This window comes from Phalangium opilio, unplaced genomic scaffold (assembly GCF_054372755.1).
Source record: "Phalangium opilio isolate 3A_F unplaced genomic scaffold, DU_Popi_V2 ptg000042l_1, whole genome shotgun sequence".
Lineage (NCBI taxonomy): Eukaryota > Metazoa > Arthropoda > Arachnida > Opiliones > Phalangiidae > Phalangium > Phalangium opilio.
Window position 1 is genome coordinate 2,912,472 of NW_028324166.1, and position 14,267 is coordinate 2,926,738.

The window sequence follows — 14,267 nt, forward strand, 5'->3', positions numbered from 1 at the left end:
GGGTTCGAATCCCGGCTACGACCAAAAAAAATTTTAATTAAAATAAAATCTCTAACCAAGCTCAGTTACCCCTATGGGTGGTTTGAGGAACTATCGAATTCCTTTTAAGCTAAAATCTAACGATAACGAAGCGACAACCCCGGCCACTACTACTACTACTACGGCTCGGGTCAAACTAAGAGCCTCATCGTATACTACGATGTGGCTAAAAAGCCATATTTATTACGTTAGTGGACTCTATAGCAAAATACTTTCCTCCAAGCACCAAAAGCGTATATCTGTGATATTTTCCCAATAGGGATCTCGCGATACCGCTTACCGTATCGTCGAAATGGCGTTAAAAGCAACAACAATTAATGTGTAACATCAGAAGGGGATACTGGATAATGCTAGCTTTAATTCGAAAATGGATGCCTTCAATTCTTGGTGCGAAACCCATCTATATTATCTCAACATAAACGCCCTAGCCTCGAACAAAGATGGGTTAGTGTTATATAAAAGGGTTAAGGTAAAAAGGGGAAGTGAAATAATATTTGTGGATCGCTAACATACCTATTTACCTAGATATGCAATCATTTCTCTTTATTGATAAGCAATTGCAGCAGTAATAACAAAACACAGACAGACACGTCAGGTACAAAGCCTGTCTCTCATGAAAAGTAAAAATCCACCCGTCCGTACCGCCTACTATATTACAGAGAATCACACTTGAAACATATTTTGTTCATTTACTTGAAAATGGCTTCTCTATTCCGTTTTTATTAACTAACGATATCAATACTCATCCTATATTAACTTTGGAAAGAGTTTCATGGTACAGTGGAGTAAAGTCTCAATATCTCGCTTTATACAAACTATTAAATGTATCTAGTCTATCGACTTCATACCCAATCTTCGTTACTCGTCGTTTATAAACTTTGACTACAGATTTTTCAGTTCAGAAAGGTTTTTCTCAAATAATTTATTAAAATCATATGATATTAATTATTTTTATCTGAAGTTACTTATTATTCTCCTAGTTGTATCGTTTTAAGAGACGTTTTTCCTAGAGTATGCCTCCTTCGCGAGTGTCTGAAAGACCTTAAAATGGTGTAGTTAGATTGGTGATGACAGTTAATAGAATAGTGGTCAGTTCAGTTTTTCAGATATCCGTCAACTGTGAATACATGGTAAAAAAAAATCGTTCAAAATATTTAACGGTCAAAGCGGGGAGAACATTGCATGCTGGGAAAGAAAGGGCACTGTGATTGGCTGTTACTGCTCCTGCGCATTGACCACTTTAAACACCAAAACAAGCATGGAGTCCGTATTCTCGTGTTATCTAACTTATTTCTTTATTAAGCTTTTTAATTTACCCAAAGGAAATTGGACCAAGCAACAGCATCGTGCACCACTTTTTCCACTCATTTTTATAAATAGTTATAACATTAATCTATTTAATTCACATTAACTAACTTATGCTAAATTGCTAATCAGCAAAGACCTAACCTGGATCTAACCAGGCTATGCTCTGAGTCCCATGGCCCTTGGCCTTTGAAGTTAAAATTGATGAAGCAGACGATTCGGATCGTCAAATATTTTAGGCACGAGATGACTCTAGTGTTCATCTACGTCACATTTTATCCCCCTTTCCCCCCTCCTTTAGAGAAAATCCTTCCACGAGCTTAATGACTAACCAACTTGTTTATTTTTTTTTACCATGTATACGTTCCGGAAATTGAGAACCCTTTTGTTCAGATTAGGAAACTGCGAACGCTATCCCCTGGGGTGTGACAACAGGCAGACAGACACACAAACACACAGACAGATGGATACATCGAGAACAGAACGTTTCCAAAACAATCATCACTCGGTGAAGGAAAAAATCTAGCCTCTATATTGGCTTCATATGAGTCCAATATTGTTCGACATTTGTCCAATGTCGGTTAGATATAGATAGTTTTCACACATGGAGGATTCATACCTTTTACACCAGGAGGCCGGGCTATCTGGAGAACAAAAACCCGTCTTCTTTTGTCCTCCAGATAGCCCAGTTTCCTGGTGTAAAAGGTATGAATCCTCCATGTGTGAAAACTGTCTATTACACCAATATGAGTTCGATATTAGTCCAATATCGGTTAGAAATTGTCCAATGAGGGTTTGATTTTAGCCCTATATTGGTTTGAAATTTGTCCAATGTGGTTTTGATTGATGTGCGGATAATATCCTGACCATTTCTGGGTAATAATCGATCCCTTAATAGATGATTCTGGATCCAATTTTGAATGGGGCTTCAAATCTGGCTTATCGTTCAACCCTCCCTTTTTACGTTATCCAAAAATAGATAAAAAACTGTGCTGTCTCAGAGTCAGCCGTTTGGATCCATTTACATCCAATTTTGGACAATATTTTTTAACAGTGCACGCCTTAGGAAATAGTCAAGTGCTAATTTAACAGTGCACGCCTTAGGAAATAGTCAAGTGCTAATTTAACAGTGCACGCCTTAGGAAATAGTCAAGTGCTAATAGAGTAGTGATGAGGGTACTATTTATCGCGTATGTGATTCGGTTTAGTAACGTTGCTTTTAATGTTCTTATGTTACCACGCTTTGTGGTACACTTCTCTCGAAGAGAAGTATTATATACTTTTGAAAATATTGCCAATCTCAATGTTTATATTGATAGTTCATATCATTATTAGGGTTTTTAGTACTGTACAATTATTTGTCAATGATTAAAACTTTGCTTATTTTCGTTAGTAATGAGCTCGAACAATTTAAAAAAGATCAGAGTTTATCGTAAAAAAATAATAGTGGCGGTTACTCGTCCAATTGCTTATCGATAAGTGAAACCAAAACCACATTTGTATCAAGAAATGTATGGATCTTAACTTTTTATTCGAAATCGAATAAAACGTATCGCAAAAAAACTTTTTGGAGTAAAATTCTTCTGATTATGTTGAAAATTTTAGTTTTTCGGAAAAAATACTTACGAATAATAATTGCATCACTCTACCTTTTTCCAAAACAAATCAAGACGAAATACTTTTATATAATCTTCGTTTTACAAATTTTAGTATGTTACTTTATTTGAAAAATAGTTAACCGATCCCCGAGCCCTATTACTGATGTTACTGTATATTTGTCTGTGTGTTTATAGTAGTGGGGAAGAAACATCCGATTGAACTTGTATGGTCCGACTTTTTCCAGGATGACGAAAATATATTGCTATTCAACAAATTTAAACCCTTGAATTTTATAATTTCTTTTAATGGCAAAAACTCGTCTATCGTTAAGTTTGGTAAGTAATTAGAGACAGACGACAAACTGACCCTCCCCTACCAAACTTAACTTAGAAAAACCCAACCTAACATAGCCTAACCTAATAAAACCCCACCTAACATAACCAAACCTTATAAAATCCAACTTAACTTAGCCTAACCGGGCTATCCTATACTAAAAATTAAACTTTCTTTCATTATTTTATTGTCATATTGTCTGCTACATTTATACTTTTCAACAAAGTTAAAAATTTCAACAATCGTTGTTTATTTCGATTAGCCGGACTTGATAGTCCTTTTCTACATCTTCACTTGCTTTTCGAAAGATCTTTGGTGGCTAGTGTGGTTAACATCTACATTCCAAGGTAAATGCACCTTAAGGCCCACTTTGATGATTTTAACTTGCAAATCCATGTCTATCCAGTTTCTTGATTGTCTGCTTATCAATGATATCTTTCTGGGTGGACATAAACGCGGTGCCTGGCAGGGTAACCCTAGGGGTCACTGCTATTTTGACGCTAGGTGAGATCGCAACAACGAAAATTACAGTTGCTCGAAGCACGGATTTAATTTTCACTGCAAAGTTTCGTTAAGTACTGCAATATCTGAAAGTATTCTACCTTTCTTTCGCTTTAGCAACCGAAATAGCTCATGTCCGATCTGCTCTACCAACCTTGGACTACTTGACCGCCATGGACGTTTGGTTACTGGGATGTATGGTCACTGTGTTTATGTCTCTGATAGAATTTACAATGGCGCAATCTTTCAACAGAAAGGCAACTAATCAGGAAAAACTCAAGGTAAATTGACACACATGTGGAGTAAGACATATCAGCTTGCACATCTTGTTTAGACAATTTCAATAGCTTCCAATCTAAGAACGTTACTGAGCCTTTATCTAGCAGAAGCTAACCCTTAAAGGTAGAATTGTTCCTTGTTTCAGGGGCCAATGTTTTAGACCCCATGTTCTCTGACACTTTTCACACAGTCCAACTCAAGGAACACACCCATTAATTATGACATACTTATCAGAAACACCCAGTATAATTAACAGTAATTTTGAATACTCAGGTGAAAAGTCCAGAAACGAGACGAAAGTCTCAAGTTGGCATACATTCGCATCCTTGGTTTGAACATCGTCGCAAATCCAAGAATGGTTTAAGGAGAATATGTGTTTCTGGGAAATCCTTTGTGTTCTCAATGAAAGAAAAGAAGCCCAAGCAACAAAAAGACAATTTACTCGATAGAGCGTCTCGTTTCGTTTTTCCAATTGTCTTCATTAGCTTTACAATCCTCTATTGGATATATTACTTGAAATTTTCATAGATATTGGACCTACATCGTATTTATTTATTCATTATTATTCCTTGGCAAAACTTGAACTTCTACACTACTTGGCACTAGTTCAAAAAATATATATTTTTTTTTCGAATAAAACTGCAATAAAATCGAACCATTATGAAACTATAAAATAGTTATAGTTTTAGTACCTTTGCCTTACACCAAAAATTTTTGCATTTGTTCGTGGTTTAGTTAATTAAGGTTCATTTATCGACAAAAATAAACTCCCAGGAGTCCCAGCCTTTACTTGTAACATGTTTCCATTTTTATAACGACCATGAGGTAAAACCATTTGTCTCTATCGATTGTAAAAACGAATATCTTTTCTCAATGTTATATGGTATGAAGTATTACTCCGCAGTACGTTTATACAATTGTCATTCGAAGTTTAAGTCATTAGAGACGCGTGTAAAGTCGAGTTTGCCTACTGTCTTACGAAATCATTCGCATTGGATGAGAGCTTTCAGTGTCAACTAGAGCATATCCGACAAAAGTCGTCGATTGTAAATATTGCATATATTGCAATGATCGATTAGCCACCATCACTTGTCAATGAATATCTTTTTTCTATGGGATGATGGTATGAAGTATTACTCCGCAGTACGTTCATATCAATTGTCATTCAAAGATAAAATTCATTAGAGACGCGTGTAAAGTCGAGTTTACTTGTACTGTCTTACGAAATCATTCGCATCGGCTCAGGGCGTTCAGTACCAACTAGAGCATAACCGACAAAAGTTGTCAAATGTACATATTGCACATATTCTTATAATAGATTGTTCAGTTCAAGTAAATCGAAATGTAAGCGTTAGAACGATTTTTTCTCTGGACCTACCCTGATGGAAATTGGACGTCTTGCTAGTAAGATTACATTAACTTTGTCCGCTTAAAAGATGTCCTAATGTACTTGCTCTAGTAGTTGTCACCATTTTCTATAATATTGTATAGATAAATAGATACATAATTCCAGTTTGAAATATTCGTTTTTTTAACGCTCTGTCTAGCGTTAGTATTTCTGTTAAAGCAATCTTCGTTTGTATTCTAATTTCATCCATAAATAAATTTAAAATGGACTTCGAAAACGTTTCATACATAGAGAGGAAAAATAAATTCTTTCAGTACAGGTTGGTTAATTATTCAACGCGCATGTTACTGCGAGATAATAATTAAAATTATTTTAACAGATTTTTAAATGTTCCGAATATTCGTTTGGCATACCTTGACGTAAGTGTTTTTAGTAATATATTCTTCCAAGGTTATTCGACCTCCTTGTGTCTCTGATTTTATAAGTATCATGATTACAATCAATAAGTATGACTTTATCTAGTTACGGTAATGCTAAATATCTTGAAAAAGAGTCTCTAAAAAGAGATTATAAATATTGAACCTGAGTGGATGGGTTTAGAACCTTTTCCTTACGTTACAACTAGTTAATTCGAGGGGGGTTATAAACTTCTGGTCATACTTATTATTGCCATGTTACATATGGTTCAATTATAATATCTTTAACTTATTTGATTTTTTGTGAACAAGGTACTGTTCTTCTTTGATAAGGAAAATATCAGGCTTGATTTCGTTAAGAAACAGATATCTGGCATATTCAACACAAGGTACGTAGAAATGATCATTTATGATGATTGTATATAGTATATTGTAACTTATAATGTTATAATTTTTCTTGCGTTGTAGTGTAGAACTTGTTGAAACAGAATACGACGATATGAACACTGCCGCTATAGCAGATTCAAACCCAGCGTTACAGGTACAAAAAATATTTAATACGCACCAAAATTCTTAATTGTACTAACTTGTAGGGAAGCGAAATAGTTTACTTTCCGTCGTTAGTAAGTGTCTTTCAACATTCAAAGGCATTCATCCCTTCTGCTCCAGTCATGCCAACCGATCTTTTACTTGTGTCTGGACCTCCGAGAGCGGTGACGCAAGATTCCTTCGTTCCAATTCATTTCGGTCAAAATGTAATATTGCATTTTTGTTATAAATCTTTTCGAGTCAAACTTGCATCGAGTTAGGTAAATGACCAATTTCAATTCGTTCAGTTGAAAAGCTTATTTGAAATTTGACCAATACGCCTTATTCTCAATTTGCAAGGTAACATGAGTTGTAGTCTGATGTTCATAGTGACGAAATAGCAAATAGTTGAATGACCGTGATATGAAAATTTAACCAATTTACCTTAATTTGATCAATTCTTTCGCAGTGTCTCTGGTGTTTACTATTACTCTTGGTGGTAACTTCACTTTTATGGAATCTGACGACTTTTCATTATCAATCAAACGCTGGAGTATTATTTCAACTATTACAATTTTTCGAAAACTTCTGGATGTTTTCGGCCATCTTTTTCTTTGAACGTAAGTTACCTTAATGAGCAGAAATCATTGTAGATGGAAGCATAAGTAAAATATTAACACCAAGTATGACACTCAATAAAACACGCTCACTGTGGTGTGTTTCCAAATAACCAAGTTGTTATTTGTTGAGCCAAGAAGTATTTTAGTTTCAGAATTTTCTGGAACTATTGCGCTCCAAAAATCTACCTAAAACACGAAATTAATCATTACGACAATGATAAGCGTCACACTCATTGTTATCATGGTATTAATGATAACAAAAGTAAAAATAAATGTGAAACTAACCCCTTGTAGCGGTACCATTCGTTCCCGCGAGGACGTCTTCAAGACTGTTACTGGCTTCTTGGTTGATAGCAATGCTAATCTTCACAATTTGGGTTTCATCTTTGATGAAGTCCAGCTACAGCACGATCACTTTCAACACCTTTGAGCATTTAGATGATATCTCGAGAAGAGATAAAATCGGTTTGTACTATTACGTCAATGGATTCGAAATTGGCTTCGTTAAGGACATGGTAAGTGAATATTGTAGCATTTTTATCTATTTTTTTACGACTAAAGCCAACCATTTCAGGCCATAACCGATCCCAAATATAAAAAGCTAGAGACTGATTTGAAAAATCGAGGTGTTCCTCTTAACTTAGATAAAGCCTTTAATTTGGACACGTACTACGATGTGTTTAGAGAAGATAATGTATTGTTGAGCGTCAGTACTTACGCTCGCATTCTGTTGGGAAATCTACTGGTAGGACTAGATGAAGAATTAGAAGGCAAAATGTACTTCAGTAAAAATTCACTTCTTTCTACAACTTTGTCATATCCGATTAACAAGAGGTTTTACGCCTCCACTCAAATCAGAGAAACATTCGAAAAACTGTACGTATTCAAGAATAATTGACAGGGCCGGATTAAAGCGGGGCCGAGGAGGCACTGCCCCCGGGCGTATTGAGTTCCCCATCCAACCATACTAAAACTTGAGGATCGAGTAAAATGGGGCCAAGTAATTGAGCAAAATGTTCATAAACATACCATCCATAGGAATAGCATTACAACCAACTTTAGAGGCTCATAACTCTGGTTCTACTAGAGATAGGGAGATGCCCTTTGAGTATGCTATAGTCAGGGCCAGATTAAAGGGGGACCCAGGGGGCACTGGCCCACGGGCGCAAGGCTTGTTGGGGGCACATTGAGTGAAACTATTCCCCCTTAGCAACATTTGCTGTTCCTATTTTTTCTACTTAAGGGGCCGCACATTATCTCGGCCCCCGGGTGCAAAATTGTTTAATCCGGCCCTGTATTCTAGCTTGGTTGTAATTTTCGAATGTAATTGAACTTTCACCGTTATAGTTGTCTGCATATACACGAACTCCGGTCTCATGATTTCTTGAAACTAAGTTACGATTATTTAATTGAAAAACATTTCTGGAAACAGCCACGGAGCAACTACAATTCATTGACGTTGAATGAACTTAGACCCGTTTTCTTCATCTACTCAATCATGATCATCGCGTCCATCATTACTGCTATTATCGAATTTACCTTGAAGCTTTTGCCACCTCGAGCAAGGATGGCTCTGTTTCGGAAAATAAAAGTGTAAAACACCAAGGTAATAATTAATAAAATCCATGCCAACAACTATGAAAATTTAATCTTCTACAAAGAGCTCATTGAAAAATATTAGTAATAAACTGTAGGAGGCGCTGTGACCATATATGTATAATAGAACTCTCTCACTATGGTAAAAGGCTTGCTTTATAAAACTAAACGTTTCTATTGTAAGAATTTGCGTGTGCACACTTCAAACAGAAAAGTGTTTTCTATAAAAGAAATTCAAATCTCTTTGTATCGCGCGTCTATTTCTCCGCTTCCCATGGGAGTGTGGTTTTCTAGCTTAAGCTCTCACTATTGAGGGCGACTGAAAATAAATCAAATACATGGATAAATACTGTTAATTTTAACAATAATAAGTTTTAAATGGTGCTAATATCAGCTAATATTCACATTAGAAATGCAAGTAACCTTGATGCTTTTGCAACCCAATAATACGTGGGTGCAGAAGTTTATGACTTCTTATCCTGGGAAGTATTGGACTCTAACCATATCCGGAACCATCTCTGTTAGCCAACTTTTTATTAGGTCCGATCACCGCGCCACCTACGGCATTTCCATCATTTTGAGCTGGCAGGCTGATTTAAGCGCCAGCAGCGGGCAAGAAACGAAACTTTAAGGTGTGTCCTGTTATTTGAGGTGACGAATCAGAACCGGTGACAAGAACAGCTGTTTTAATAGACTGCTAGAAATTCCGGTCAAACTAGTGTGGGGTCCTAGGCCCACGAATTGTAATGGATTTTCATAGAGTTCTAACCAGACGGCTTTTCAACGATTGGCGCTGAAGAAGTTTTGATCACGCCCCACAGTTTGAGTGCCACAGCCTCTCGGCGTGGGATTTTTTTCAGTAGATTAGATATAGTTTCCCTAGTGGGGAGGAAACTTTCGACCCTCTTTTACGATTGCCATAGGCAATTTTGACTTGCATTGATGGATACTATATAATGCCTTAGTGTCCAATACTTCCCAGTCATCAGCTTCTGGTGGGTGTAATAGTGTATTTGAATCAAAATATTTGAATGCAGTATAAGAAATCTAATGAACGTTTTCTATTGTTATTTCTTTGTAAACATTATGGGGATAAAAATAAAATAACACATTTAAACACTCTCCTAGAATATTTTTCTGTTTATCGACTGAACTAGTATTAAATCCACACTATTAAGCGTAACGGGCTTTATGCAAATAAATTGATTTTCCATTGTTCTTGCATGGGTAAGGTAAGGTGCTCAGAGAACCCTTTCGAAAATTTCACCATTATCGCGTGCGTTTCTCAAACACAAGTACAACGAAACAAAACCTCAGAAATCGCGTATTCAAAACAATACAATCAGTCAATAGAATTCTAGAATCGAATATTGGATCAAAGAGTTAAATATATTTAATATAAAGGTTTGATCAAGATTATGGGTACTACTATTTATATTGATTGAAATTAAGTTGTTTTAAATTCTCTTTAAGATACCTGCAATTGGGTAGTATTGAATTATTTGTCTTACAGTCGTTTTAAATGAAGTGTTGGTAGACGGTCACACAGAAAGCCTGTTATAAACGCGTCATGAAAGTTTTTCAACGATTAACGCTACCATTACTAACCATTTTAATCACTCATGGGTTTGTATAACTTTACGTCACTATTAGGCATGATTTTAACTGGAAGGGTTATCTTTATGGAGTTGATTGTACACTTACGTTAATAATTTAAAATTATTTATAATATCTTTAGAAACTCAAAGCCCACAGAATCTGGTTTTCGTTGGAAGAATTTGAAACAGAATTACTGTTTCCACGATGAAGAATATCAACCTTCAAGTATATTTTCAAATCTTTTAAATAATATTTAAACCATGCAAAAGTTCATAGATTAAAAGAAAAAGTATACTTCATCGATGCCTTGTATTTGTAATATGAGAAAGCCCCCTTTACCCTCAGAACAGTGTTGTCCCCTCACTGCGTCACAACCCTAGCCAAGGGAACAAGCGTGAATCGGTGCCTATGGAAGTTCCAGTGCCAAGAAATAACGTTTGCATCGTCACCACAAAGTACTATTTGATCTCCCAAAATAAAACTCTTCTATGATTGGTTGGTTTGTGAAGAGATTGAGAGGAGGGTCGTTTGCTTCTCATTTCAAATTGTAAACGAAGTATACTTTTTCCTTTTACTATGAACTTTTGATAAAACTGAGTAACAGATCATTGGTTCTTGAAAACTCACGTCAGCGCGACGCAAATGACGAAAATTACAGTCATATTTTCCGACTGAGGAGAGGCTGCGAAATAGCCCGGCGTTCTTTTACGTCCCCCCCTTGTATTTTGAAATGGGGACTTGGACTATGACGAGCGAATACTTAGGCATCTTATACCTTCTCCCTAGTAAACTAGATATCGCTTCTTGATATCACTTATGACAAATGGTGCTGGGCTGATCTGTTGCACACTGTGTATTCCAATTACAATTCTCCAATTTTTCCCATACCACCTAGGTGAACCAATAAAGGTGGACGTTTCTTTGTTCATTTTATCCATATTCGATATTTCTGTCCAAAATATGGTAAAACAAATACTTGGATAAACTAAAATATCATAGGTTCTAGCTGAGTATTATATTTGTAAACAGGAATTCGGAGTTCAAGTATCTCTAGTGCGAATGTGGAACGAACCAAATTTAATAATCAATGGGAATGAATCTCAAGCGCAAAATCTTCCTCCCAAGATACTGAATTGTATATGGAAGCCAACCATTATGTTCTACAACGCCAAGCAGTCAGATTCGTACGAAGATACAGGCCCAAACACTTTCAATTGGCTCGTTCGTCGAAATTTCGTAACTGCAACACGGTAAGTATCAATTTCCATCCCATACGTTCAAATCTAAAGAGTTTCGAAGTTGTTCTTTCGAGGCTGGTTTTAATATAAATGATAATCTTAACTGCGAGTGCAAGGGGGTCAGAATATAAAGAAATATTTTGGGACATCAGATCAAAATTTTAATTTAAACACTATGGGCAATGCATCTAGGGTGCCATTGGTAAAATTTTCTTCCGCCCAACGATGGACCCACATCAACCGAAGCTCGAAATATTAAGGCTTGAAAGAAATTGATTTTAATTTTCATTGCGTCAGAACCCCTGACAAACGCGCCAACACAACTTAATAATCGTAAAACAATTTAAATAATGTATTGTTGCAGGTATAAACTATTACTTAGCTGTATCATGGATTTCCACTTGTATCCAATGGATTCTCAGTTTTGTTCCTTGGACCTCATGTCCCGTATGTTATATTTTTCTAGTTAATTGGCCTCTTCCTCGGTAAAATATCGCAAAATTCGCGCGTGTAGTCAATTCTCCAACTAAACGTTTTCAGTTACAAATTATCATATTTATCTACATCTATATAAATCAAAGTCCTGACTGACTGGCTGGCTGACAGACTGACTGACTGATAATCAACGCCCAGTCCAAACCGCTTGCAGTAGAAGGCTGAAAATTTGCAGGAACGTTACTCATAAGTAGTAGGCGCGTACTAAGAAAGATTTTTCCAATCTGCCGCCATCTTAATAAATGGCGCCCAGAAATGTAAAAAATCTTCTCAAAGCTACAAAGTCCGCGCGTTTCAACCGATTTCGTAAATATTTAGTAGGGTCTACACTGGTTTCCTTTAACCTATAGACGGGCTGAATGGTCTTTTGTTGCCATCTTTTTAAATGGCGGCCAAAAATTTGAAACGCTTCTTTATAGAATAATGTCCGCGTGAAAAATAATAAAAATATCCCGACGGGCTGACGGGCATCGCCGAGTGCCTTCGCTCCGAGGGTGCTACAAAAATATCAGTCATCAGTATTCATTTTGATGGAAATTCTTATTACACTCGAGCGACGCCGCGGGTAACAGCTAGTAGATAACATATAAAAACTCAATTAACTCATTTTCAGTGCCATCAATAAACCCATCAGTGGAAATACAATGGTATGATTTAATGTCAAAAGAGAACTATGCCTTAGGATTTAACAACTTTAAACCATTAAACTACATTATCAAAGTCGAAGGCATGAATAGTTCACTTATAGGTCTCGGTAAGTAAATTAGGATGAACTTTAGGAAAACTATGAAATTTATTAAATGTAATATTTGCAGGTACGACTAAGAATAAATGTTTACACCTGAATTTACTTTTCGTTCGATCTTTGGTTGCAAGTATCGTCAACGTGTACATTCCCAGGTAAGGAATAGAAACCGGTATCAGAGTTCCGCACATGCGCAAGCGGTACAGCAGAGAAGAAAAAAATTCGCAGAAATTTGTTTTGGCCCGTACGGATAATGTGATGTCTGGCTCTTCGGCTGTGCGCCGAGTTCGGTGCGCGTGAGAGAGAGAGATATCGGGCTGTGCTGTTTTAAATATCTTCCACCTTCCGTCTTTGAGTCTCCTTTTTATACATGCTCACTGCACAATCGTACACATTGATAATTCTCAAGATGATGTTGGGTGAGACTAATGTATTCTATACCCAGCTACGGCTTCGAAAAATTTAGTGACTTAAGTAAAATCGCACACCGTTTCCACGCCATCTATATTCCACATACAAAATAAAAACTAATGAATTTGTATTTATATTGTTCTAGTTTTCTCATAGTTTGCTTATCAATGGTTTCATTCTGGTTGGATATTGGCGCTGTCCCTGGGAGAGTTACATTGGGAGTAACTGCCATTTTAACATTAGGTAATAACATGAATGTATACAACAATGAATATACATCGATACATAGGCCAAACCCTGATTTGGATAGGGCTTAGATAAAGACGACACTAGTCACGTGGTCGAAGCTTCTATCCCAAGTTTGAACAAGAGGCTAAGAGCCAAGGCTTACAAGGAATATGATTTCTGGGAATGAAACATCACTTGCACTTGTAATAATTGTTTTTAACAATTTATATGTTATCCCAGCCCCTGATATCATATCAACAGGTTTGAATGGGTATAGCATACGGATGCATATTCATTGTTGTAGACTGTAGATAAATTCATGCTCTTAACTGAAACGTTTTCCTATTATCCCTTAACGTTAGCCACGGAAATTGTTCATGCCCGCGCTTCCCTACCAACGTTAGACTACATGACCGCTTTAGACGTGTGGCTTCTTGGTTGCCTGATCACCGTTTTTCTATCCCTCATTGAATTTACAATGGCTCAAGCATCAAACAGAAACAGTACAAATATAAAGAAAATGAAACAATCTCGAATGAGTGACGCGTCGTCCGTCAACAATGGTTGGACCCTCAAAAGAGTAACTAAACATCGAATGAAGTCCAGTCTCAGAAGAGTAAAAGCCGTGGCTAAGAAAACCGAACACAAGGAAAATGAAGCCGATCACCAAGGTCAAAAAGATAACATGTTAGATAGAGTTTCTCGTTACATTTTTCCGCTGGCCTTTACCAGTTTCACGGTCATGTACTGGATTTATTTCCTCAAACAGTACCGTTTCGATTAGATTGTCGTACAAGCTGCATTTAATCAAGGCCCATTCATACTACAGTAAAATCTTAACGTTTCCGTCGGTTTGTTCATTTCCCTGTTCACACACAGACCAAAGATGAGAGCGAGAGAGGAGATAAACACCCGCTATATAAAATCCGCTTAAATATGTGAAAATAGGGGGGGGGGGTAGTAAAAACCATTTTCGGTACGGTTTGT

General features: G+C 36.6%; 1 protein-coding gene across 1 annotated transcript; it reads left to right on the forward strand.

Moving 5' to 3' along the window:
* The first annotated feature begins 13,599 nt into the window (after positions 1–13,599).
* LOC149678330 (glycine receptor subunit beta-type 4-like) lies at positions 13,600–14,064 on the forward strand. Its single transcript, XM_089837041.1, has one exon. It carries the CDS (start codon positions 13,600–13,602, stop codon positions 14,062–14,064), a length of 465 nt encoding a protein of 154 aa, XP_089693167.1.
* The last annotated feature ends 203 nt before the right edge of the window (positions 14,065–14,267 follow it).